This window comes from Calliphora vicina, chromosome 1 (genome assembly GCF_958450345.1).
Source record: "Calliphora vicina chromosome 1, idCalVici1.1, whole genome shotgun sequence".
Classification (NCBI taxonomy): Eukaryota; Metazoa; Arthropoda; class Insecta; order Diptera; family Calliphoridae; genus Calliphora; species Calliphora vicina.
Window position 1 is genome coordinate 48,469,259 of NC_088780.1, and position 25,081 is coordinate 48,494,339.

General features: G+C 30.8%; 5 protein-coding genes across 5 annotated transcripts in view; 3 read left to right on the forward strand and 2 right to left on the reverse strand.

Moving 5' to 3' along the window:
* The window catches only part of LOC135960006 (uncharacterized), a 57,674-nt gene extending 44,237 nt beyond the window's left edge, over positions 1–13,437 (reverse strand). The window contains exon 1 of the mRNA XM_065511183.1: positions 12,233–13,437. Within this exon, the coding sequence (XP_065367255.1) occupies positions 12,233–12,649 (417 nt within the window). The 5' untranslated portion in view covers positions 12,650–13,437. The remainder of the gene's footprint in view (positions 1–12,232) is intronic.
* Positions 13,438–14,689: 1,252 nt separating this feature from the next.
* RpS13 (ribosomal protein S13) lies at positions 14,690–15,718 on the forward strand. Its single transcript, XM_065511193.1, has 3 exons — positions 14,690–14,796; positions 15,060–15,187; positions 15,280–15,718. The coding sequence occupies exons 1-3, from the start codon at positions 14,774–14,776 to the stop codon at positions 15,582–15,584; spliced, it is 456 nt and encodes a 151-aa protein (XP_065367265.1). The 5' UTR covers positions 14,690–14,773; the 3' UTR covers positions 15,585–15,718.
* Positions 15,719–19,593: 3,875 nt separating this feature from the next.
* On the forward strand, positions 19,594–20,465 carry LOC135949008 (sex-regulated protein janus-A-like). Its single transcript, XM_065498466.1, has 4 exons — positions 19,594–19,718; positions 19,836–20,012; positions 20,090–20,214; positions 20,292–20,465. The coding sequence occupies exons 1-4, from the start codon at positions 19,652–19,654 to the stop codon at positions 20,382–20,384; spliced, it is 462 nt and encodes a 153-aa protein (XP_065354538.1). The 5' UTR covers positions 19,594–19,651; the 3' UTR covers positions 20,385–20,465.
* Positions 20,466–21,313: 848 nt separating this feature from the next.
* LOC135949009 (serendipity locus protein delta-like) lies at positions 21,314–22,700 on the reverse strand. Its single transcript, XM_065498467.1, has one exon. The coding sequence runs from the start codon at positions 22,636–22,638 to the stop codon at positions 21,409–21,411; it is 1,230 nt and encodes a 409-aa protein (XP_065354539.1). The 5' UTR covers positions 22,639–22,700; the 3' UTR covers positions 21,314–21,408.
* A 637-nt stretch (positions 22,701–23,337) lies between these two features.
* On the forward strand, positions 23,338–24,877 carry LOC135949010 (serendipity locus protein delta-like). Its single transcript, XM_065498468.1, has one exon. The coding sequence runs from the start codon at positions 23,443–23,445 to the stop codon at positions 24,718–24,720; it is 1,278 nt and encodes a 425-aa protein (XP_065354540.1). The 5' UTR covers positions 23,338–23,442; the 3' UTR covers positions 24,721–24,877.
* The last annotated feature ends 204 nt before the right edge of the window (positions 24,878–25,081 follow it).

A 25,081-nucleotide genomic window follows, 5' to 3' on the forward strand; every position in this document is an offset into this window, starting at 1 on the left:
TTTAACAACCAAAATATTCACTAGAAATAATTTGTATGGCAGAACAACGTTTGCCGGATCAGCTAGTATTTAATATTATGCGAAATTTTATTAATTTCATGATATATGAAAATATACATATGTTTATGTATGCATGAAATAAGAATGAAAGGCGATACGAGAACGTTTAGGAATAGATAAATAAAGGTATCGCATTAACCAATGGTAGGTTTTCAGACACGCTCGAATTGGGGGTTTTTATGTGGACAATGGGGTCGAAATTTAGGAACAATTAATGGGTGGTTACTCCTCCGAGGAAGAAGATGAAGCCGATGCTGAACTATTAATCTGAGGGTTGCAGATTTGATTCCCGCCAGAGAAATAATAATAAAATCTTTTTTAATACTAAATAAAACCGAAAAGTAGAAAAGAGTTAAGAGATCCCACAAGTTAAATCGGCAAACATTAGTCTCGAAAGAGAACTTTATCAAATTAAATTTAATCCACGATTACTGTCATTATACCTATTATCTAAATGTAAATATCCTTGGAAGATGAAGTGTTATAGCCTCCTCACACTAGGGCTAGATTTTTTTTATTAAAATTCAATCTATCTAATCGACTCTTAAATGAGCATAGTAAACCAATATCGTTATACGGTTCATATTTTATAGCCCAAAAGTTGGACATCTCAAAAATGTGGTCATCTGAAAGGATTCAGTTTTATCTTTTCAAATATTTTATAAGAATTATGAAAATTTCCTTTGTTCTTGGATATCATGAAAAATGATATTGATATTTTTCACACAATAGACAACGGAAATTGTGGAAAGTGGAAATTGCAAAATGAAATTCATGGAAAATTGTGAAATACAATTCTTGAATCGATCAAGTTTACAAAATATACATTGCACTAATATCGTTATACGGTTCATATTTTATAGCCCAAAAGTTGGACATCTCAAAAATGTGGTCATCTGAAAGGATTCATTTTTATCTTTTCAAATATTTTATAAGAATTATGAAAATTTCCTTTGTTTCCTTTGTAATGCATGACGATTTTAAATATCAACATAAGTTAGACTATAATGTAAGTTATTTTGGGGCTTCGGAAAGCTGATTTCAACATACAGATGGACAGACAAACATGACTATGTCTATAACGATGTAGAATATGGATGGCAACAGATTATGGATGGCAGGAAACAGAACAGAGCGTTGTCAGTTGTCTAAATGGTATTACAGATGGCAACTGGCAGCATCATTTTCTGTTGCCAAATGGCAACTAGAAATTTGTGGTTGTGGTTGCAACGCAACTGAAGTTCGGTTACCATATATAATCAACACAACATATATACACTTGAGAGGCATAGTGAAGGATATACAAATAAAAGACCTACAACGGATCTTTACGTATTTTTTCGTTTTGACATTTGACATTTTCTTAGCGTTGTCTGTGAAATGAGTTAGGCACGTTTTTAATTTAATTTATCAAAAATTATGTATTGTTTTACATCAATTACTATTTTAAATCTTAATTTATATGATCTCAATTGGATCCATTTCAAAAAGAGAGCAAAAAAATATAATTCTTAATGTGACCTACCCCTACAACACTAACTCAAAAATTCATCTGTAAGTAATTTTATGTATATTTGCTTATTTTCAGAGCTTTCTTTCCTTGGAAGTTTAAATTTAGCACACTATAATATTAATCGCACATCAGATCCTAATAGTCAGATTTTTATTTTCGATGAGGTAGCGGAGAGACTCCCTGGTATGCATAGGATTATACACAGCTTAACCCTTTCGGGACGGAGTTTTATTTTGAGAACCAAAATATATATGGTAGAAATTTTTACATATTCTAATAGATGTGGAAAAAATATTATGTTCTGCATGCTCAGAAATCCTGAAATCGTCCATTGATCCTGGGACATATAATCCCATTAAGCATTTTTTGTGGGAGATATAATCCCAATCACTGTTCTTGATGGGTGATTCGAAATTAAAAAAATTAATAAAACATCAGAATATTATTAAATTTAGATGAAAGTACACATTTATTTGCTTATTTATAACATTTTATAAATGTAATGAGGGATTTAAATTGTGGAATGGTTCATAACACTTGTAACACAAAGCGATGTTGCAGCATATCATCCTTGTACACTTTGCGATACCAAGTGAAGACCAGTATGCTCTAATTGCAACTGGTTTAATAAAATAAAAATCGAGATAGTCGGAAATATTTGGACCCTCTGATATCAAAAAACTTGAGCAAGGTGGGTAAAATTGTTGAAAATTTAATTTTCAAATACGAGTATCTCCTAAGCTATAGGAGATAATTTATAGATACGGTAAGGTTTTTTATAGTGCTTGCGAGGAGATTATTTAATGTAATTTTTTTGAAATCGGAATCCAAACGACGAAATAGAATCGTTTTAAAAATTTAACACACACGAGGTGACCTACTTTGGGATCCCTTGGCCGCGCCCTGGTGGGTCCATGAGGTCCAATCTCAAAACTTGAACTCGAAAAGACTTCCTCTTTGCGCATGTCAAATTTCATTCAAATTGGACTAAGTGTATAGAAGTTACAGATTTATTTCCCTCTAAGTTGTTTCTATATCACTGTGCGGCAGTCTTCCAAATTTCAACAATGTTGTGAAATTCATCGTCAAGCTGCATGAATACGCTGACATGTACCGTTATGTTTTTATTCAAATATTATAATGAACTCATAAACATGGTTTAGGGGTTATTTGGATAAGCAATTGCATTGAAAATAAAGAAAATACGAAAGTTTGAAAATTGCTGTGACGTATTATCGAAGTAGTCCCGAAAGGGCTAAATATGGGTTTAATTAAACACACCTCATCTTCATCAAAACACAATGAATACCTTTATTGCTAAATTTTCAAGTTGTTATATTAAAAAATCAATATATAAAAAGTGAAATATATCCAGATGCTACAGTTTCAGGTGTAACAGATAAAAATAAAATATCCATATAAAAACCATGAAATTTTATCAAAATCGGACAATGGAATTGGGGTCAGGCGTTAATGAGTTAAGGTACTAACCATAGAGAATTATAGATAGAGAAGATACAGATTGTCAAATAAAAATACAATTCTGATACAACAAAAAAATATATTGACAAATAGGTTTTTGACAAATACGTCTCGTCTCTATGTTACCCTAACTCATTCCATTTCCGGGATAAGGTCAAAAAACTTTGAATGTTTATTTTTCAAAACTAGGGATAAGCCTTCCTAAAGGGGACAGCAGTCGGATTTGTCATCTCCGAATTTAACGCAATTTACCACAGATATTATGTATTGCAAGAGTTTATCAAATCATATAGTTTTTGACTCGACCCTTACAGTTCCAAAAATATGTCTTGGAAATTTTAAAAAAAAAGTTAAAAATTCCACAAAAGTTTACATACATAAATAACTACACATAACCTTTAAAGCATACAATGCACAACATACAACCAATTGATTTTATTTGAAATTTTCTGAATAAATCTCATTTCTTTCTAATGTTCAAAATTCAATTCTTGAGATATAAAATTCAAAGGCCTGTCTCAGAAACCAAAATCTCAATATTTAAGTCTGAGGCAGACGCAAAGCTCTGATTTATATTGCATTCGAAAAATCGTATGTTTTGTTTTGCATTTCTATAGAAAAATGGAGGAACGTCAAAAAAGAACTAAATGTAGATTATTTGGCACTTTTAGCCCCATTTTCTAAATCTCTATATTGGTAAGAGTTAACGAAATTAAATATGCATAAGTTGTACAAATGCTAAACTAAAGCCGGTTACCAAAAATATATCTTAGTATTATGGTGTATAAAGTTTTTCTAAGGCAAAAATTCAAACACAAATGCCTAAAATCTATACAGAAAATCACTATCATATAATTTAGAAAATATCCAAAATGGCTCAAACTACTTCTAGTTTTGTTAATAAATGTACATTTTGAATTATATTCAATGTTATTAACCTAACACAAAACAATATTTTAAACAGTTAACCTTTTAAATAACCATGAAACCAATGATCTACAACATTTTGTAGTCACGTACATAGACAATATGCATATATCCATAGAGTCCATAGAGTACGAAAATACTTACTAGTTTTTCTCGATTACTTGATTTTAGTGAAATGTACCGTTATTTCGATAAAATTATGTTAATGTTACAACTTCAAAAAATTTAAATGTGTTCTTTAGAAACTAATTTGAAAATTGTTTCTTTTGTTTGTCAGAAATGAATTTTAGCTTTGAAACACAAAAAGTTTTGGAAAAGTTCTTTGGAAAGTACATATATGGCAGAGTATAATTACATGATGTTCCCCATTACCTTACGTGTTTTGGAAAGCTACTTCAATATGCTTTTTCGCTAAAATAAGAAAAAAATATTTTACTGGCTCAAGAAAAGTAATATTTTTCAAAAAAAATTATGTTTTTTTGAAACTTAAAAAACGATAACACATCAATTTTAAAACCGATATTCAAAATGTCTCTAAACAAACCAAAAGCTAAAACATACACATCTGCTCAAAATAATAGATACACCAAAATTTATTTTTTAAAAACGAAAAAAAATAATGGTATATTGTAAAATTATAAAAAAAATTCAGTCGATTTTTATTTATAGTTAAAAGGAGAGTAAAAAACAAAAACAAAATATTTCATAATTAATAATAAATATTATAAAGTAAATTAAATTTCTTAAATTTCGAAAAATTTGGTGCTCATAATAATAGATACATTTTTAAAAATTCTTATTAAACAAAAGCTAATAAATTTTATCTTAAAAAAATTAGTTTATTATTAAAGTAAAGCTAGTATCCAGTATATCCACCTTTGTTTTGTAAAACTTTCTCCACTCTTCTGGGCATACTGGATATCAAGTTCTGACACTTCTCCAATGGAATCTCGTACCATATTTTTTGCGTTTTCTCCCATAAATCGTCTTTATTTTTGAAAACTTCCTTCGAAAGCCTTATCTTTAATTCACTCCACAAGTTTTCTATTGGGTTTAAATCAGGGGATTGGCTGGGCCAGCTTAAAACAGGTACGTTATTCTCCAAGAACCAGTTTTTAACTAATCTTGAACTATGTTTTGGGTCGTTGTCCTGCTGGAATGTCCATATTAATGGCATATTTTCCGATGCATATGGAAGCATTACGTTTTCCAATATGTCTCTATACCCACTAGCATTCATGGTATCTTCTATTCGGAATATCGGACCAACACCATTCCATGAAAAGCAACCCCAAACCATTATGTTTCCCCCGCCATGTTTTACCGTCTTTTTTGTAAATTTAACGTGGAATTCTTTTCCTTTTGGTCGGCGTACATTTCTTTGGCAGTCGTTTCCAAACAAATTTATTTTTGTTTCGTCGCTCCATAAAATATTTCTCCATTTTTTTTCGCCTTCACACCCGGACCATTGTAAGTGCTCTTTAGCAAATTCTAATCTTGTCTTGATATTTTTTTGGCGCATTAGTGGCACTTTTCTGGCAATTCTTCCCGGCAATTTAGCTTGTAAAAGACGACGACGAACTGTTTGTGGACTGATTTCGTTACATAGCTCCGCAGAAATAGCTTTCGATGATATGAAAGGGTCTTTTTTAACCATAAGGACGATCCGCCTATCTGTTTCTGGACTGGTTTTCTTTGGTCTACCGCGAGTTTCTCTTTTTTGTTTTTTAGATAAAGCATTTTGGACAAAATGTAAAGATCTTCCTATGCTCTTTGCTATTTCCCGTAATGATTTTCCTTGATTTCTCATCGTTTGAACAATTTTTTTCTCATCTTCGGTACAATGATGATTTCGTCCCATTTTCTTCAAAAGAGTCCTATTTTTTATAAAATTGTTGCTAAAATTTAAATTATACTTACTGTTTCACGTAAATAGGAACAAAAAATTGCACAAAAAAAAAATTGTATATAAACAAATTACAAATTACTGATGTGTATCTATTTTTATGAGCAAATAATTTTTTGTAATTCAAATAAATTCGTTTTTAAAAATCAACATGAAAGCAAATAGTTGCCAGATTTTTGACTGACATGACATTGCCAGATAGAAATTTTAATAATATGATGTATTCTTAACGCTTGCGAGGAAATTTTCAATGTTACCGCCATTTAAATTTTTTCCAATTAGGTGTATCTATTATTTTGAGCAGATGTGTATGTCTTTTAAATAATGAAATAATTTTAAAAGAAATTTCAAAACAACATACTTACGATGTTTTGTAGTTGTAACATTAAGAATAAAATGCTTTGAAGCAAAAAAAATATAGGACTAAAAAGCCAGAATAATGCATAGTATCAATAAATAACTTATTAACTTTTCCAATTCAAAAAAGGAAAGATAACTATATTTTTGTATAATAAAAATCTATAAGAAAACAAGTAAGAGAGCTATATTCGGCTGTGCCGAATCTTATATACCCTTCACCAAATTATACTTTAAAATAATTTTTTTTAAATATTTTTAGGTAAACAAAATTTAATTTTTTTTTTCGAAATTGTTTTTTTAATTTTTTTTTAAAAAATTTTTTATGAAAAAAAAATTCGGGTCAAAAAATATTTTTCCCGATTTTGACCCATTGTAGGTCCAACTTACTATAGCCTTATCTACATCGTTGCAATGGACTTTGAAATATCTATCATTAGATATCCATATTGTCTATATTAATGACTTAGTAATCCATATATTGATCAAAAATAGGTCCAAAATCGAGGTTGTCCCGTTTTTTTGCTCATATCTCCGTTATTTATGGACGGCTTTTGCTGATTTTAAATAGCAAACTTCTCGAAAGCATGTCTGACAGAATTATTAAAGATTTGGATCCCGAAGATATCTGGGGTTTTCAGTAAATTGATTTCAACTAACAGACGGACAGACAGACAGACGGACATGGCTTAATCGACTCCGCTATCTATAAGGATCCAGAATATATACAGCCCAATTATGAATAAAAATTCCGCGTGAGTTTTTTCCCTTTTCTCATTTTTCCTATTCAAATTCAATGGGAAAAAAATCTCGGGGAACAAACTCCCGTGGAATTTTTTATTCATGATTGGGCTGATATACTTTATAGGGTCGGAAATGAAAAATGTAGAAATTACAAACGGAATGACAAACTTACATATATATACCCTTCTCACGAAGGTGAAGGGTATAAAAATACAGATGAAAAATTGTTATTTTTTGTTATTTTTAACTCGATGTTCATGTTTTATACCTTGTTAGAAAGATAATTTTCTCTAGAAGCTTAGGTTTTTTGCAAAGGTTTAAAAAACAGTATTTAAATAAGGATTTGTTTTTAGGTATCGAAAAAAGTACCATTATTTTTACCCAATTTTATAACTTTCAATCGATTTCCGGCACGTGTTCTAGTTATCCAATTGCACTTAAATTTTGCAGTAGTTAGTTTTAGCTAATAATGAACAAAATAAGACCCTTCCAAAGCAAATCTATTTTTTAAGGGCACATCTATGTACATTCGCTTGGCGTCCTATGCTTCTAAACATTAATTTATATGATTTAAATTGGATCGGATTAAAACAAGTAAGAGAGAAATATTCGGCTGTGTCGAATCTTATATACACTACACCAAAGTATACTTTGATATTGAAATACAATATTGTATTTTGTGAGGATTCTAAATTTATTAGTATGGCTACCCTGTAGATCATAATGACATTCTTAAGACATTTTCTTTTGTAATACATTTATCATTATTTCGGACGGACATAGCTATATCGACTCCGCTATATATAATGATCCAGGATATATACTTTATGGGCTCGCAAATGTAAAACTAAATTACAAACTTATATATACCCTTACCACTCATAGTGAAGGTAAGGGCTATCTACACTGATCCAGGTTATATGCTTTAGGGGCATACCACTCATGGTGAAGGGTATAAAACGAAATTAAGCCATAATATTTTATTCAGAACCTGGACCTTATATATTGATTTAATAATCATATTTATAAATTATTTGAGGACTTTATTATATATTTGAATCCATGTAGAGAGCGGAGTGAATAGCGATACCCGGAGTGTATTGCTATACCCGTCGGGCATCCAAAATATATAAACTATAAATTTCCACATTTTTAATAGCGTGTGCGGAATGAAATTGCAACAAAACTTTTACACTGGCCAAAAGTAAATAAACCTATTATTGATAAGATGTGCAAAGTAGAATATAATCTTTTTTCTAAAAAAAAAATATAGGTATGTGGATCTTAATCAATCAGATGTAAATTAGAAGTTTTGACTTTTTTGGAATTTAATTTGACTATCAATTATAATTAATATATTATTAAATGTGTACAAAAAATTTATCATTTCATAAAAAGAAACGTCAGAGATTATTTTTTTAAAAATAAAGTTCTTCTTAACTGTTCCATCATCCAACTGTCACGCCCAGATGATTATGTTGTTTCCAACATCCTTGAAAAAAGTGCAAACATCGGTATTTTCAACACCTGTATATAAAATATATACATAGATATACATAGAGACGAGACACTCTATGAACCTAGCCTTATTGGCCATAACCGGTTATAAATTTCTACTTAAGTTACGTTATGTTTACGAAATAAAAAGTGAAGAGATTATTTTCAAACGCAGCTTCTTCTTTATAGATATCAATTTGATACATTGCGACTAATCTCAATTGAAAATGATTGCGACTTACGGAGGGTTAAAACATAATACATTGTGTGATAATGGGGGTAGCCTTTTTTCTCAGGTTTTTGGATTCTTTACTTACAAAAAAAACCTAGAAAAATTAATGTTGTAAAAAAATTTACTTAAAGATGTAATTTTTATGAAAATATACATACATATACATATATTTAGCTTAAAAGAGATTTAATCGATAATCGGTATTTGGAATTTTGTAATACCGAAAAATATAAAGTTTTTTAAAATTTCACATTCTTGACGGAAAATAATAGAATATAGTAGGGTAAGCCCGTACAAATGATGCCCTGCCCCTATTAATAATTTTAATAAAATGTTATTGGAATAATAAGTATAATCATGAAGAATTTCGATAACCCCATAGGAGGGAAGAAATTTCATAATTTGCTTGTAAACAAACAAGCATTGTACATTACCGGTATTCACAAAGTATTCACAATATCAAAAAACTAAAAACAAAATACATTAAAAATTTAAATGTTTGTCAATAAATAGCTCTTCTGCTTTTTTACTAAGCCAAGTACTCTACATTGTGAATACCACTATTATATTATTCAAATAAATTTGTTTACCAATTAGTTTAAAATTCATTGATAAATAATTTATCATAAATTGTCCGTTTTACCTAAAACTTTTAAATGTTTTATAGTCAATAAGAGGGTGGGTCATATATGAAGGCCAGTTATGATTCAATTCTGTGAATGTGTGATTTCTGATTACACAACGAATACGTTCGTATCTTTCGATACAAGCATATGTAAAGGATTTATGAGGTTAAAGAGATTTTCGGAAGTATTTCTACCTACGAAATTTAATAAAATGTTTGCGCAAAATTAAATTTAGATACCAATACCTATTTCGTCTGTGAGACGAAAAAGGCGTAACCACTAAATAAAATATATTTTAAATCTTTTTTTTATTTATGTAAATATTTAATATTTTGATGCAATTTGATCTTACAAAACACCTGTAAGAGTAAACAACGTCAAACAAATTTGTGCTAAACTAAAGCACCCCCTGAGTGCATTTTTTTCATATGGTATTTTTTTGTATAAAAACAAAGTTTTAAATATCTATTATGTATTATTTTCATTTCTTAATATGTTTATTATTGATAAACAAATACTTCCAAAGTTAACCTTTCCATAAGAGGTAACTTAAAATCAAAAAATATTTTAAGGTAGAAAATGAAACGGACAAAACTAAAGCACCCCTTTAAGGATATACTATAAAAAAAAATTTTAACTAATTTTTTGTTGCAAATCCTTTGTTTTGGGTGGCACAAGAACATCTCTTAGCATAGAAGATACTATGTTTTTATGGCGTTTTTCGATATTCCTTCCCAGGCTATTTTAACGGCATGAAATAAATCGTGAAAATTGCCGATCCTTATTTCCGCAATTTTCACGATTTATTTTCATATTAACAATGTGCCACAAGTTCTCAATAGGATTAAGATCGGGAGATTGACTATGCCAATGAAGAACTTGAATCTTATTGCTCTGAAGCCAAGTCTTACAAACTTTGGAGGTGGGCTTAGGATCGTTATCCTGTTGGAAGCTCCCTATAAGTGGCATCTCTTCACTGGCATAAGGCAACATTACATCTTTCAATACATCACGGTACATGAAGCGATCCATAATCCCATAAATTTTATGATTTGGCCCAAATCCTTGACCAGAAAAGCATCACCAGACCATTACATTGCCTCCTCCATGTTTAATTGTTCCTTTGCAATACTTAGGATTCAATCTTTCTCCTTTTGGTCTGCGTACACGCCTTATTCCAGCGGAACTTTTTATGTTGTATTTGGATTCGTCAGGAAACAGTACTGTCTTCCATTTTAGGACATTCCAGTCGATGTTGGCTTTGGTAAACTTCAGTGTAGCTTTCTTGTTCTTAGCTGATGGAAATGGTTTTTTTGCTGGTCGTCAGCTGAATAAAAGGGCTTCTACTACTCTTCTACCGATTGTTCTTTCGCTAACGCATAATCTTAAACTTGTTCTCACTTGACTAGCGGATGCTCTACAATCTTTTTGTATTGCTCTTTTGATCAAGGAATCATCATATCGTGTAGTTTTATGCGAACGACCTGCAGAATGCACCGGTGATATGCGGCCAGTCTTAAAAAAATTTGAAACGAGCCTGAAAATAACTGATCTGTTAATTGAATATTTTTTACTCAATTCATGTAGTGATAAGCCCGTCTTCCAGTCTTCAATAACTTTAATTTTAAATTCACTGGAGTACTTGTTCCTTATCATTTTTTTTTTAACAATAAACTGTATAAAACTTAAATTTTACACACTACGCCCTTCTATTATTTTTTTCTTTTGGAATTTTTAAATGCATTCATTGTGATTTCCGATAACTCACATTGCAAATATGCAGTACCGAGTCAAATTTTTAAACATCTTATAAGAGTGTGCTTTTGTTTTGTCCGTTGCGTTTTCAGTTTTTATATGATTTATCATTTTAAATTAATTTTTAATAAAATTATCTTTTACTAAATGAATATTAAATGAACATTAACAATATTAGTTAATAAAATATATACAAAATACATCCCAAAAATGCCGTTTTATCAAAAAAATTATGATTTTAAAAAATTCATTGAGGGGGTGCTTTAGTTATGGCCAATACTGTATGTGCCATGTGTTACCCTATCTTTAGAATGACACTTATTTGTTGTCGTTACCAAGATCTGTATAAAACGTATTCCCTTATATATGTCAAATTATTGCGATTTGAAAATTTATAAAACAGAGATATATCGACCCCTTTGCGCGAAATTATCGTATGTTACAAAAACAAAATTTTACAGGAGAGCGTTATTATTAAATTTCTTTACTTTGGCTGGTATAATCAATAACAAATTTTAAATGCGATACAATAACCGATTTAGTAAATTAAATTTCACATACGATAAAATTAACTTAGTAATATTTCCATAAAAATAGCGAATATCGGTATATTTTGCTATGTAAAAATGTAACATACGATAATTTCGTGCAAAGGGGTCGATATGACCTTTAATGTAATTTTCGTGGATAAACCTTATATGGGGTACATATAAATGAGGTTGTTAGAGCCAGACAACAATGTCTTAAGACCACCCATAAAATACAAACAATATATGAGGAGCCGCAGAACAAAAGGTACATTTTCGAATTTTTTTACAAATTGATTTTTTGGTATTTTTATATTTGATTTGAAATCTTCTAGAAAAAATCAATTTCCCAAAATTTTTAAATTTTCAAAAAAGTATATTTTGATCTGCGGCTCCTCCTATTAGGGAGTTATTTGCAAAGCCAATATGTCAATAATATAATGAAAAAAATATGACTCATTTCTTATTTTCCTTATATTGTCTGAATTGCTTACAGGGAATCCAATAGAAATTGTTTTTATAATAAGAATAAACGAACAAGTTCACGATAAAATAATAGACTGTAGAAGAAATAATCAGTTTTTTTTTATAAAAAATAATCTTTACCTCACTGCCACTTGTAGAACCATCTGAAAATCCAACATCTAAAACATTAATACGTCGGCCACCACGACGTAAACGACGAGTAGCAGCATTACGTTGAAATTCATCTGAATCTTCATCATTATCATTGTTGGCGTCATTATTAAAATTTTGCTTCTTTTGCCGGCTACGAAGTTTTACCGAGCTTGAGGGACCGTCATCGTCAAGGTCATTACCTTTATTGTGTTTAGCTTTGACGTCATCTTCTTCATCATCACTTGTACGATCGGAAGCTGAAGATGAATCGTCCGAATCATCAAATTCAATACGCATAACAATACGACGTTTTCTTTTCTGATCTTGACGGTTTTGTTGACGGCCTCCCCTGCTGCCCGACGGTCGAAAATTCATATCACTACAATCACTGGATTCGTCAGACATTTTTGTTTGCGCCGCTTCTCACACTTTTTTGTTACGAGTTTTCAATTAAATTGTAACATACATATACAAATATTGTGTCGTACTATTAGTGGTGTTATTAAATACATACAAAATTAATCCAGGAAAAAATGTTTAAACTTTTATAAAATATGCAAATAAAACTACATAAATTATGTATTGTTGTTTTCTCTCTTCTTTTTAAAGCAATATTAAATAATTTAAGATTGTAAAGAGAAAAATAAAGGTATTTTTTCTCCGGTAATTCAGTAGAGAAAAAAATACCGCTTTTTATGCGGCGGTATAATCGCAACTTTTTTTCTTTTACACTTTGTTTGTGTGCGTGTTTTACTAGAAGTCTTAAAACAGCCACGAAATGTTTGCACCATAAACTATTTCAATGTACTGTTTAGTATGAAAAAAATATCTTAAATAATTAGGCAAACTGTAAATTATATATTGTTTTTGTATAACTAATTAAAAAAATTAAAACATTCTTATTTGCGTGCAGTGTTTAAATTTTATTTGTATGCTCTTTTTCAATTAGATCAGTTCTTTTCTTTGCTTTTTAAATGTTAATTTTGCAGCACTTTTTCAAACATTAGTTATTCTGTATATATTCAAATTATTGTACACTTTTCTATTACACTTTGGCTATTAATTACAAAATATTATAATCAATATGGATTAGTTTAATTTTAAAATGATTTTCTTATTATTTTTTAATTAAGAAAAACTGTGCACTCGGTTTTTCGCCATTTTCATTTTTCTTGGAGGCTTCGTAATTATTTTTTGCTTGTGTACTTTAGATATGTGATATTGAAATGTTGGTAGCACTACATTGTTTAGCTATACCACAGAGTTGTATTTAATTTCCTTAAATGAAATTCGTGAAATTGAAATGGTAATTTTAATTAATTTATTACTATTTATTAATACCGATCGCTTATTTCTAGTACTTTCAAAACTAAACTGTTTCACATTTACAGCCATTAACAGCTAAAATCGTAAATATCTACTAAAATAATGATTCGATTCCAATGTCTTGAAAATGGCCAAAATCGGTGAAGTAGAAACAGAGTTATAGTCCAAAGTGTGAGAAAAACTCCAAAAACGTTGATTTTTTTTTTAATTTAGCAATTTTCTTTAATAATATTAAAAAAATTAAAAAAGAACAATATGTGTTAAAAATCGGTATATAATTTCTCTAGCATCTATACAAATATCTTCCCGGAATATGGCTCTATGATATATAAATGTCTATAGAATAATGGTATCAATAAAATTTGGTATTGAAAATACGCAAAATCTGATAAAAATAAATGTTTTTATAAAAAATTTAAAAAGTCGGGGTCAGTATATTGGAGGTGGGTATATAAGATTCAGCATAGCCAAATATAATACTCTAATTTGTTTATTCCAGAAAAGTATAAATCAAAAAAAAATTAAGTACAGGCAATGTTAAAACCGATCATATTCTTGCTTTATTTATTCAAATAGTTAATCATTTAAAAATACTTTATCAAACTTAATTGATATCTGAAAAATGTTTGTCTGAATTTAAATTATTTTTTTATTCTATAAATTAAAAATATGTTTAAAAATGAATGTAATTTTTTACGCAAAGAAACACGTTAAATTATAACATATAAAAAGTTTGAATTACGGTCATTGACAATACAGAATTTACCTATATGTAGTTAAGATTTTAAAGTTAAAAGTTCTGAGCATGATTGACTTTCGTTTTAAAATTAAAATTTTATTAAATATTGTACGCAAAGATACTTGGTAAATTATTGCATATAAAAAGTAACCATTACTTTAAAAATATCATTTAAACTCAACTATCGTGACCTTTAAAATGTCGTGACCAAAATATCTACAATTACCCATAATTTTTTTTAATTTTATGTATAATTGTAATTGATATAGATTTAATTTGTAAATTTAATACAAATAAATTTCAATTCCATTCAGTTCAAAAACGTTTCTGTTTTACGTTTTTTAACATCTCTGTTTTGTAGAGATTTTTTTGTTTTGTTATGTTGGTAGCACTGCCGTTCGCCATGGTGTTTCACCCGCAACATCCGTTTCGCTCTTTTTGCTGTAGAATAAAAATCTGACAAGATGGGTCGTATGCACGCTCCAGGGTAAAAAATTAATTTTATTTAATTTCTATGTGAATTATGAACAATTTATGACTATACAGATGAACTATAATATGCACATTATCCGTGGCAAGTGAAAAATGGTTTATGAATCGATAAAAACGTGAAAAAATTAATGAATTTATAAATGCATGTACACATGTGTAGCGCTCATCTGTTGTGTCGTATTTGTGCTTACTAATTTATACGAAACGTATATAGTGTGATCAATGATTGTAAATATTGTTATTTTTCAACTATTCCAGAAAGGGTATTTCCCAATCAGCTCTGCCCTACAGAAGAACCGTTCCCTCCTGGTTGAAACTCAACGCTGAGGATGTCAAGGAACAAATCAAGAAATTGGGCAAAAAGGGTTTGACCCCTTCCAAAATTGGTAAGTCGCACATACAATTAAATACTTTTAGGGTTATGTTTACATATGAGGACTGTTTGTTATAATGCCTTTTGTGTTTTTACAAATTACAGGTATCATCCTTCGTGATTCCCATGGTGTTGCTCAAGTTCGTTTCGTTAACGGCAACAAGATTTTGCGTATCATGAAATCCGTTGGTCTTAAACCCGACATCCCAGAAGATTTATACCACATGATCAAGAAGGCTGTTGCCATCCGCAAGCATTTGGAACGTAACCGCAAGGATAAGGATGGCAAATTCCGTCTTATTTTGGTTGAATCCCGTATCCACAGATTGGCCCGCTACTACAAGACCAAGAGTGTCCTCCCACCCAACTGGAAATACGAATCCAGCACAGCTTCCGCTTTGGTTGCCTAAGCTGCTCGATTTGTTTAGAAAGGACATCAAGGTGTTTTTAAGTTTTTTTTATATTTTACAAATATAAAACGTGATTTAATAAAAAAAAACTGATGTAAGTTTTTAAAAAACATAAAAAATACATAAAACATAAATGAGTTCTAATTTGTTTGAAGTGGTAATTGTGTGATTGGTTGTGTTCGTCTTTGAAAATGGTGATATCTGAGAAATGGCAGTTTTTTTTAACAATAGTGTGTATAAGAAAAACGTTGCACTTTAATTTTGTTTACATGATTGTTTATAGTGGGGATTAGAGAAAGACAGTCTAGGTCGAATAAATAAATTCCACATCAAAAGAATAGATATTTTATATTGAGAAATATAAGTTTTCAGCCTAGGTTACTGTTTTTTGATAAATTAAAAAGATTAAAAATTAAAAGGTATTTTGACTTATTTCGGTTACAGTATTTTAATGAAAACGATCATTTTGATGTGACGAACAATAAGATGACATTTAGGCGTAACGGTAGCCAGTTTAGTACCGAATAAATTCCACATTTAAATATTGATTTGTTATATCTTGCATGATGAAGTATTTTTTATTAAAAAAAATAAAAAAAAACGTGTTAAAAAATTTATTCGAATTCTAAATAAGAGGCTTAGCTTAATTTGCAAGATTATCGATTCGAAACGGTGAAAAGATAACCGGTATTTTGAGTGTCGGCAACGGTATTTCTATCAACGATTATTTTGGCCTGACAAACGATTATTAAAATTTAGAAAAAATAAGATGAAATTTTAATTTGTTTAAGAGTTCAATAAACTCAATTATGGAAATAATAAATTATATTTTAATGATTTTCATATTGTTACCTTAATATTATAGAAAGATTAGAACCTTTATTTTGTAAGCCCAGATTTTCGTTTATTTAGATAAATGGTTAGCTCGTATATCATATTTAGCCCAAAAAAATCTCGACATAAAACGGTATTTTTGATTATTTCATTAACTGTATTGCAGTTATTTTGAGGTAACGATTATCAAGCTGAAATGGAAATTTAGAGGTAACGATAACTGGTCAACAAAATTTTTAAAATCAATCATCTACTGTAAAAATGTCAACGTATGTATTCCGATTACTCTTTCTTCAACAAGAAGGTATTATTTTGAGTTAGTACAAAAGTTGAAATATATGTATGTAAATGCATCGTATATTTTCATAGAAAATGTATTACATATTTTGATTTGAGCCTTTATTAAAATTTTGTTGTATTTTGAGTTGATACAGTCATAGAGAAACAGAGCGGAAACTAGAAAAAAACTCAAACATAAAAATTACTCAAAATAATCACACATACGAGTGTTGTTTTTGTTTTCACATAGTTTTTTCAACTAATACATTCTCACCACTTAGGTTTCTGACAACTGAGTTAGGTCTTTGACAGGAGAGTTTCCGCTCTATATCTATTCTTTATGGATACAGTTTTGAGTTCTGGAAAGCATGATTGAACCACATACAAGTCATATTGAACAGAAACTTATATTCTGGTTCACTGTCAACAAAGTAAATCACACAAAGTATTTACGTTCCTCCAACATTTCCAATGAAAATGACTGAACCACAGATTAGTACTATAAATACATACTATGTTTCAGACAAGGGACCGTAACAGTTATGGCTTTTACATAAAAGTCTGAAGCTAATTTTTATTTTTACGAGCAAAAAAATCTTATTTTAAAAATGAAAACTTGATTTTGTAAAAGGCGCATGGATCTTCTTATCGGGACCTTTGAGGCAAAAACTTCTACATTAAAATTACATATAGTGAATAAGATAGATATAGATTTGAACGGGTGTTTACTATAAGAAGTACACTTCCTCTCGGAGACCCTGAGACTTTTCCTATTCAACACAATTAGTATTCTGGTTGCCTTTGCACCTAATTTTGGCCAAATAGGCCTGGACATCCTACAATCCGTCCTACTAGCCAGTGCCATGGTACCCAACACAATCTGATTGTTTATATATCAAAGAGCGCTTCAAGAGCTCTCTTACAGTTCAGCACTATGCTAGAGAGTTAGTACAATGGAATCTGGCACATAATCTTACTACATAAACACCGGCTCGTTTATGTAGTAGATGAAGACATCAAAATGTGGTCTGTAGTGATAAATTAGATAGTCTGGCAGCACTGAGGTCTTTAAAATGCCATATGGTAGAAATATCTAATAAAGAAATATCTGAAATACCTAATTGTTACCTTATGGTCCGAAATCAAAGTAGAGATACTAGTCTGACCAACTAGACCTAGCTCGTACAAAATTTTCCCTCTGAAAAAGTCAGCTCACTGCTGTCTATTTAATTAAAACTCCCTGCCCTATATATATTGTACTGGAGGTCTGAAATCCTTTTTGTTAAAAACATAAAATCATCTACATATAATGAATAGATTCAGTCATGGCACGTTTTGATGTTGTATACCTGCAGATTGTGTTGGAAATTTATTACTGCTAATACGGACAGGTAAATATGTCCATTTTGCAAGGCTTAATTCAATTAATTTAATTTCCAACAAAAACATTCACAATATTCGACCCTGGAACGTTCAAATATGAATTCCTTATAACAAAAAACATTTCCTTCATACAATACCCCAAGGTTTAGACTGGGAAATAAATCCGCCGGAGTTTTTTTCCATTTTTAACATTAAATTTTAATAGGAAAAATGTTAAAAGGGGAAAAGCTCCCGCGCAATTTTTATTCATGATTGGGCTGTATGTATAAAATCACTTTTCTTTTCATAGTTCATATAACAAAATTCGTGTACTTACATGAAACACTGTATATCATAATGGAAATTTACTTATTACAATATCATTATCGAATCGAGTACCGATAGCTCCAACAAAAATTTCCACTATGGAATAAGATTCCTACTAAAACACCTTAAAAATAGAAGTCAATTTGTTTACTTTTTCTGAAATTTGGGCGCCTCGAAAATGATTTTTTTGATATGTCGTAGTGGAATTTTTTTTCCTCATGCCAAAAGCTATCGAAAAATCGATGACACGATATAAACAAATTTTGGCCTTACAAATCGACCCGCCCTAATAACAACAGAAACGCCGATGATACCCTGCAGTTTTACAAGTAGTCAATGTATCTCTATACTTGACAAATATTTATCATAATAGTAACAAAACACGTAAAATTTCCACCCAAAGTATTCGCATGTTTTTTAAAAACATCACATTAAACAAATAAAAATCAATGTGACTAATAACACGAACAATGTTGGCCTTCAAGGAGTCAATTGTTTATCAGCATAAACCAGTGGCTTCACGTGGCCCTAATTGACATGGGAGGTTACGGTCGCCATATGGCATGTAGCGCCATCCTGTTGAAACAAAAAATCATTTGTCCAAGATCCACTGTAAACATCATCTACTTTTATTGTAACTGGTATATGCAGGATTGGTTCCAGCAAATAATTGCAAACTCTCGATTTAATGCTGCTTTTGCAAAAGGTAAGTTCATATTTTTTATAAGGTTTAACCCTACAAAATTGGGGGCGTGGGCCGCCCATATTTACTCAAATCAAATTTTTTGACAGTAGGAGACTGCATACCATATTTGGTTAGGCTAGTTTGTCGGTGAAATATTTTTTGCCACTACTTGGGGTTTTCCGGCTATAGTGGACTGTATAATGTATTTGAAAATACCTTCTTCAATATATATACTGAATATTAGGGATCAATTAGCTCCTCGCCTAGGTCACGTATAGGCTAAAATAACTATTTATATAGCTAATCAAGTAACCAGTTAGGTAGCTAGTAAGATAACATGCGTTTACCACTTTGGGACAGCTATCAGATAATAGTCTCTTTGAAATCTATGTAGAATAAATACTCCTGCTTAGGACACGCACATGTTTAAACTAGCCACGTAGCTATTTATGTAACTAGTGGTGACCCTAAATAATAGGTAAAATCATTAGCTCGGGACAGTCACCCGGAACTGTTGGGTAGTGCATCATTAATAGTTTTGACATGAAAGTTTAACAATAAGTGACGACAAAAGAAAAATATGTTAAAGTCAGCTGTACAGCTATTAGCAAAACGAGCACCAGCGGCATTTCTACCAAAATCTACCGGTAAGACCCAAAAATTATAAATACAGCATTATTATTATTATACATTATAGCATACATATACAGAATACTATTTTAAATTATAAATATAATAAATCGTTTCCTAAATATCAATTGCAGCTTGTATTCGAAACTTATGCAATATGGTTGATGCAAAATTAAATGCTGTTCCAAGTGTTGACATTGAAGAAGGTATTTTCAAATATGTGCTTATTAAAGTGTACGGTAAGGAGACATCTGATGGTAAAGAACCAAGCAAATTGATTGTTCGGGGCTACGGCGATTGTGAATGGCACTGTAAGTTTGTTATATGTACTTGCATATATTTTGGAGTAAATGTTTATACAATTATGTACATATGTTGTTGTTTTTAGCTGATATTTATGAGCGTGCTAGCACTTCCTGCCAGGGCTTAGGTCTTGATACAGAGTGTTTGGGTGGAGGTAGAATTGACCACAATCCAGATGCCAAGCGTATTAAGGTTTATGGATACTCTCAGGTTATATTTTCTTCTGAATTTTTAACTATTAAGAAACTCTATTGATATGTTAATGTATTCATTAATTTAAATTTCAGGGTTACGGAAAAGCAGATCATTCGGAATCTAAAAAAATTTTACTAACTAAATATGCTGATTATGAAATTGAAATTTCTGATGATGGATATTGAGAGAAATAAATACATACATATATTTTTTATAAATACTTTAATATAATTTAATATAAAAGCAAATGTTATTAAACCGGTCAACAGATTAATTTTTTTATATGATACGGGTAACTTCGTACGCCTTTGAAGTAAAAATACCTAATAAAGAAATTTAAATAAATTACTTTTTATAGTACTGAATATGCTTTATCAAAAGTGAATTAGCCTAGTTGATCCTTACGCTTAGCGGTATGTAGCAATCTAAACTATACAAGGCAAGCGGTGTACAACACACTTTAGCCGAAATCTCAGATATACATATGCTGTCAAAACTTTAAACTCCCATCTATTGTTACACATAAGAAAATACGTAAATAGACCCATTATCCAATCCAAAGTCTTCCCGGATTGAATTTTAGTTTATTAATGGCAACCCAAAAAAGAGTGTTTAAATACGTAATAAATTGTCAATAACATCAATTAGTGAACATGAATGTTCGACATCGAGATATCTTATATATAAATAGGCTTTTTATACCCTTCAACATAAGTGCTTCATATGCGATAGCGGAGTTGATTATTTGTTTTTTGAAATAGGTTCAACAGAAGCAGATATTGAAAATAAGCAAAATCGGCCCATAAATAGCTAAGATATAAGTAAAAACCCACGACTACATCGATTTTTGACCTAAAATTTATACATACAAATTAACTTTGCGAAACTTCTAGGGGTGTTTTTATGTAATTCGTTTCGAAAAGAAATTCGTGCTTTATATATTGTATTTTTAGTGTTTCGAATTACAAAATAACCCCCCAGATATCGTATGGAATTAAAACCACTCGGTCCATAAATACGCTAAGTACGGTTTTTCGGTTCTAGATGAAATTGTTCATATCGCATTAATAATTTTACCTCTTATAATGTCTATTGTTGTAATAACATAAAATCATTTTTAGCAACATTTTTTTTTATTAATAAACTAAAACTAATTTATATTTTAATGGAGACTTATTTCTAACTATGATGATTTTCATAAACACATGCTTATGAATCCATAACAACATCGTGAACATTTTGCATGTGATCCGCAAATAAATCCTGTCTTACGAATATGTGTTGGCAAATGACACAAGTAAAGATAACATGATCGGGTTCTTCAGCAGGTGCAGTCTTTACTTTTTTCTGAGCTTGTGTAGCAGACTGCTCCTCTGACTCGTCTCCGCCTGTAGTACTTGTATGATGAGTTCGAACATGCATTTTGAGTGTGTACTTGTCGACAAAAACTTTGCCACAGAATTCGCAGTTGTAACGTGGACGATCCTCCTGATGCGTAACCATATGACGTTTATATGTGCGTATAGTTTTAAATGTTTGAGAGCACACGGGGCATATAAGTGGATTATCTTCGGCCTCATGTTGCAAACGATGATTGTAGAAAATAGTCGTTTGAGAAAAGAACATGCCACAACGTTCGCATTGATGTTTTTTCTTGTTGAAATGTACCTGCATGTGTCGAATTACATTTACTCGACGAGCGTAACTTTTGCCACAAAAGCTGCAATCATTTTCTGTTTTTCCATTGTGAATGTTCATGTGCAAAACTAAATATTCATCGTTACGAACTTGCACACCGCATACAGTACATGTAACTCGATTTTTGTGGTCTTTATCGAGATGATAGTCTAGTGCTCGTTGGTTTTTCAATTTTAAATTACAAACTGGGCATGGATAATTGTCTTGTTGATTTTCGACACTTACTTTTTGTTCTTGCTGGCCACTCGCTGAAGGCTCTGTATCTACATCGGGATCAACAAATATATTGTCATCATCAAATGCATCATTATCGTCGTCGTCACTATCTTCAATAGCTTCAATTTCACCATCATCATCGCCTCCATCATCATCATCGTCAAAGTTTTCGTTATCTTCTTGTTTTATATCTTTTTTTTCTTTATCAACAGGCCTATCCACTGGCTTTGGCAATTTAATGCCTTTTACGCGGGCATTTATTTTGTCACTTAATCGTTTTTGAACTTCCAAGAGTTCAACAACATAACAATCATATCGTACTAGCTCCTTGTAACAAACTGTACATACTCGTGCTCGAGCTGGCACAGTGAATGTCACCTTAAGAACTCTGGAAATGTGCCTGATTATATCAAGTATGGTTTTCTGCGATTTTGGAGCCCTGGCTTTATACACTTCATCGCAGTAAAGTGCCCTAAAGTCGGTTTCCTGACAAATGTGACACTTTGGTGTGAGAATTTTTTCCATTTTTGAAAAAAATCTGTTTTTCTAATATTTCAAAGAAATAAAATTCCAAGGAATAAATTTTTGTTTAGCTTTATATCTCTGATGAGTCTTCTTCTTACAGTTTGTAAATATAAGTGAAATAATAGCTCTGTCAAATAAGTAATCGCAAAATACACATCATTGGATGCACATAAATGTAGTTGCCATATTAATATGGTTTATAATAAAACAAAATTGCTGCAGAAAAATATATTTTTAGGCCAACGACAAACATTTCTCAGATTTGATTTAAAATATGATTTCTCAAAAACATTTAATTAATGTCACCAAAAAAGAGAAATAGAGAATAGACTTTTGAAAAACAATTTAATAGGCTACACATAATGCTACATTTTATAATGTAAAAGTCGATTTTTGCTATACATATTTATTAATGAGAAAAACGCATTTTATAAAATTTTTACAACACAAATTCAAAATTTATTATCGACTTTTTTGGGATAACGTAAATGATTGTCGATTTTGACTTTTTACAGCAAAAAGATGATTGTTTGAGCAATCGACTTATAGAACTCTAGTAAATAACCGCAGAAATTTTTAAACAAAATACATACATATAATTATAATAATTTCGTAGAGTGTAATTCAACAAGGGCTGGTAGCTCTAGCATTGTTGACGTTTTTTTATATTTTGACATCACTTGTGACATCGATGAACGTATTAACAATTGTGTATTGGTTTTTCGTCTCCAATAATAGTGAAGTGAAATTTTTGGTATAAAAATCGATTCAAATTAAGATTAGAGCAGTGAAAATTAAATTATCATGGAAACTGTCAGTTTATGCTTTTTGTGCGGAAATGATACCGTTAAGCAAAACCTTGAGTTTTATAACATACAATCTTCTGTTGTGCCAGCATCACAAAAGCCCCTTCACGTTGTCCTTCAACATTTGGCAAACTGCATTAAATATAAGTTAATTTTTCAAAATGAAACCTATATTTGTGCAGATTGTTTTAAGGAGATGTCTGATTATGACGATTTGATGTTAAATCTTCTTTCCTCGCAAAAACGTCTTACTGTATTATTGCAAAATGCATTGATGGAAAAACCAGAAGAAGAAACATCTACACTGGAGGATGCAAACGAGCAGTCAATGGACATTGAACTTGAATTTGAAGACGACGAAGATGATCCGAGTCTTGTAGATGCGTTCAATCCAAATCTTGACACAAAAGAAGAATTAATTGAAATCGACGATGACGTTATTATTGAAGAAGAAACGGTATATGATCACATAGAACAGCCAGCTACAGACAGTACTAAAGGCGGCAGCAGTAACATATCCCCAGATAGTCACAATACGAAAACTGAACGCAAACGCCATAGCCTAGAATGTGTAATTTGCGGAGTAGTTTTAAAATCAAAATATCTTCTGCAGAATCATATGAGCGAATGTCATAATGTTAAGCAATTTACTTGTAAAATTTGCGGAGTATCAAGAAAAGATGAAGAATATCTTGAATTGCATATGAACATACACGAAGGTAAAACAGAAAATGAATGCCGCTACTGTCCCAAGCGATTTACGCGCCCTGTAAATACTTTAAGACACATGCGTATACACTGGGATAAAAAGAAGTTCCAATGTGAAAAATGTGGCGAACGATTTTCCCTTGACAACATGTTGTACAATCATCGTTTGCGTCACGAAGCTGAAGAAAATCCACTCATTTGTGCGATCTGTAATCAATCATTTAAATCACGAAAAACATACACTCACCATCTGCTCATACATCAGGAAAATCGACCGCGACATTATTGTCACTTGTGTTCAAAGTCGTTTACTGAACGCTACACGCTTAAAATGCATCTAAAGACGCATTGGGGTGATAAATCATCCGCTAGCCCTACAAGTACAATTGGTAGTAGCAAAAATTCTCCAGAGGCGAAAGAAACTGAGACCGAGGAGTCTATTGGAATATTGGTGGAAAATGATAATTACGATAGCGATAATACTTGTGTCATATGCAATAAGAAGTATGATGCAAAGAACGGTCTCGAACATCATTTGCAGGATGTACACGATGTAATCCTTAAATAACTTTGTTATATAAAATTTTTTGTTGTTTCATTTTATAAATAAAAACATTCAACTTTTACTGCTTTTAACTACTGAGGAATAATCGATATATTTTCATCTACATTTATCGATGTTCAAACATTTCCAAATTTAGTGAATAGCACTTAAATCTGAAAAATCGATTTTTATTTCGAATTTAAATAAGATTTAGTAATACATATTAGCGGTATTCACAATGTAGAGTACTTGGCCTGGTAATGTAGTAAAAGAGCACAATATCAAAAGAAATAAAAACAAAATACATTAGAAATTGAAATGTTTGTCAAAAAATAGCTTTTCTGCTTTATTACTAGGCCAAGTACTCTACATTATGAATACCGCT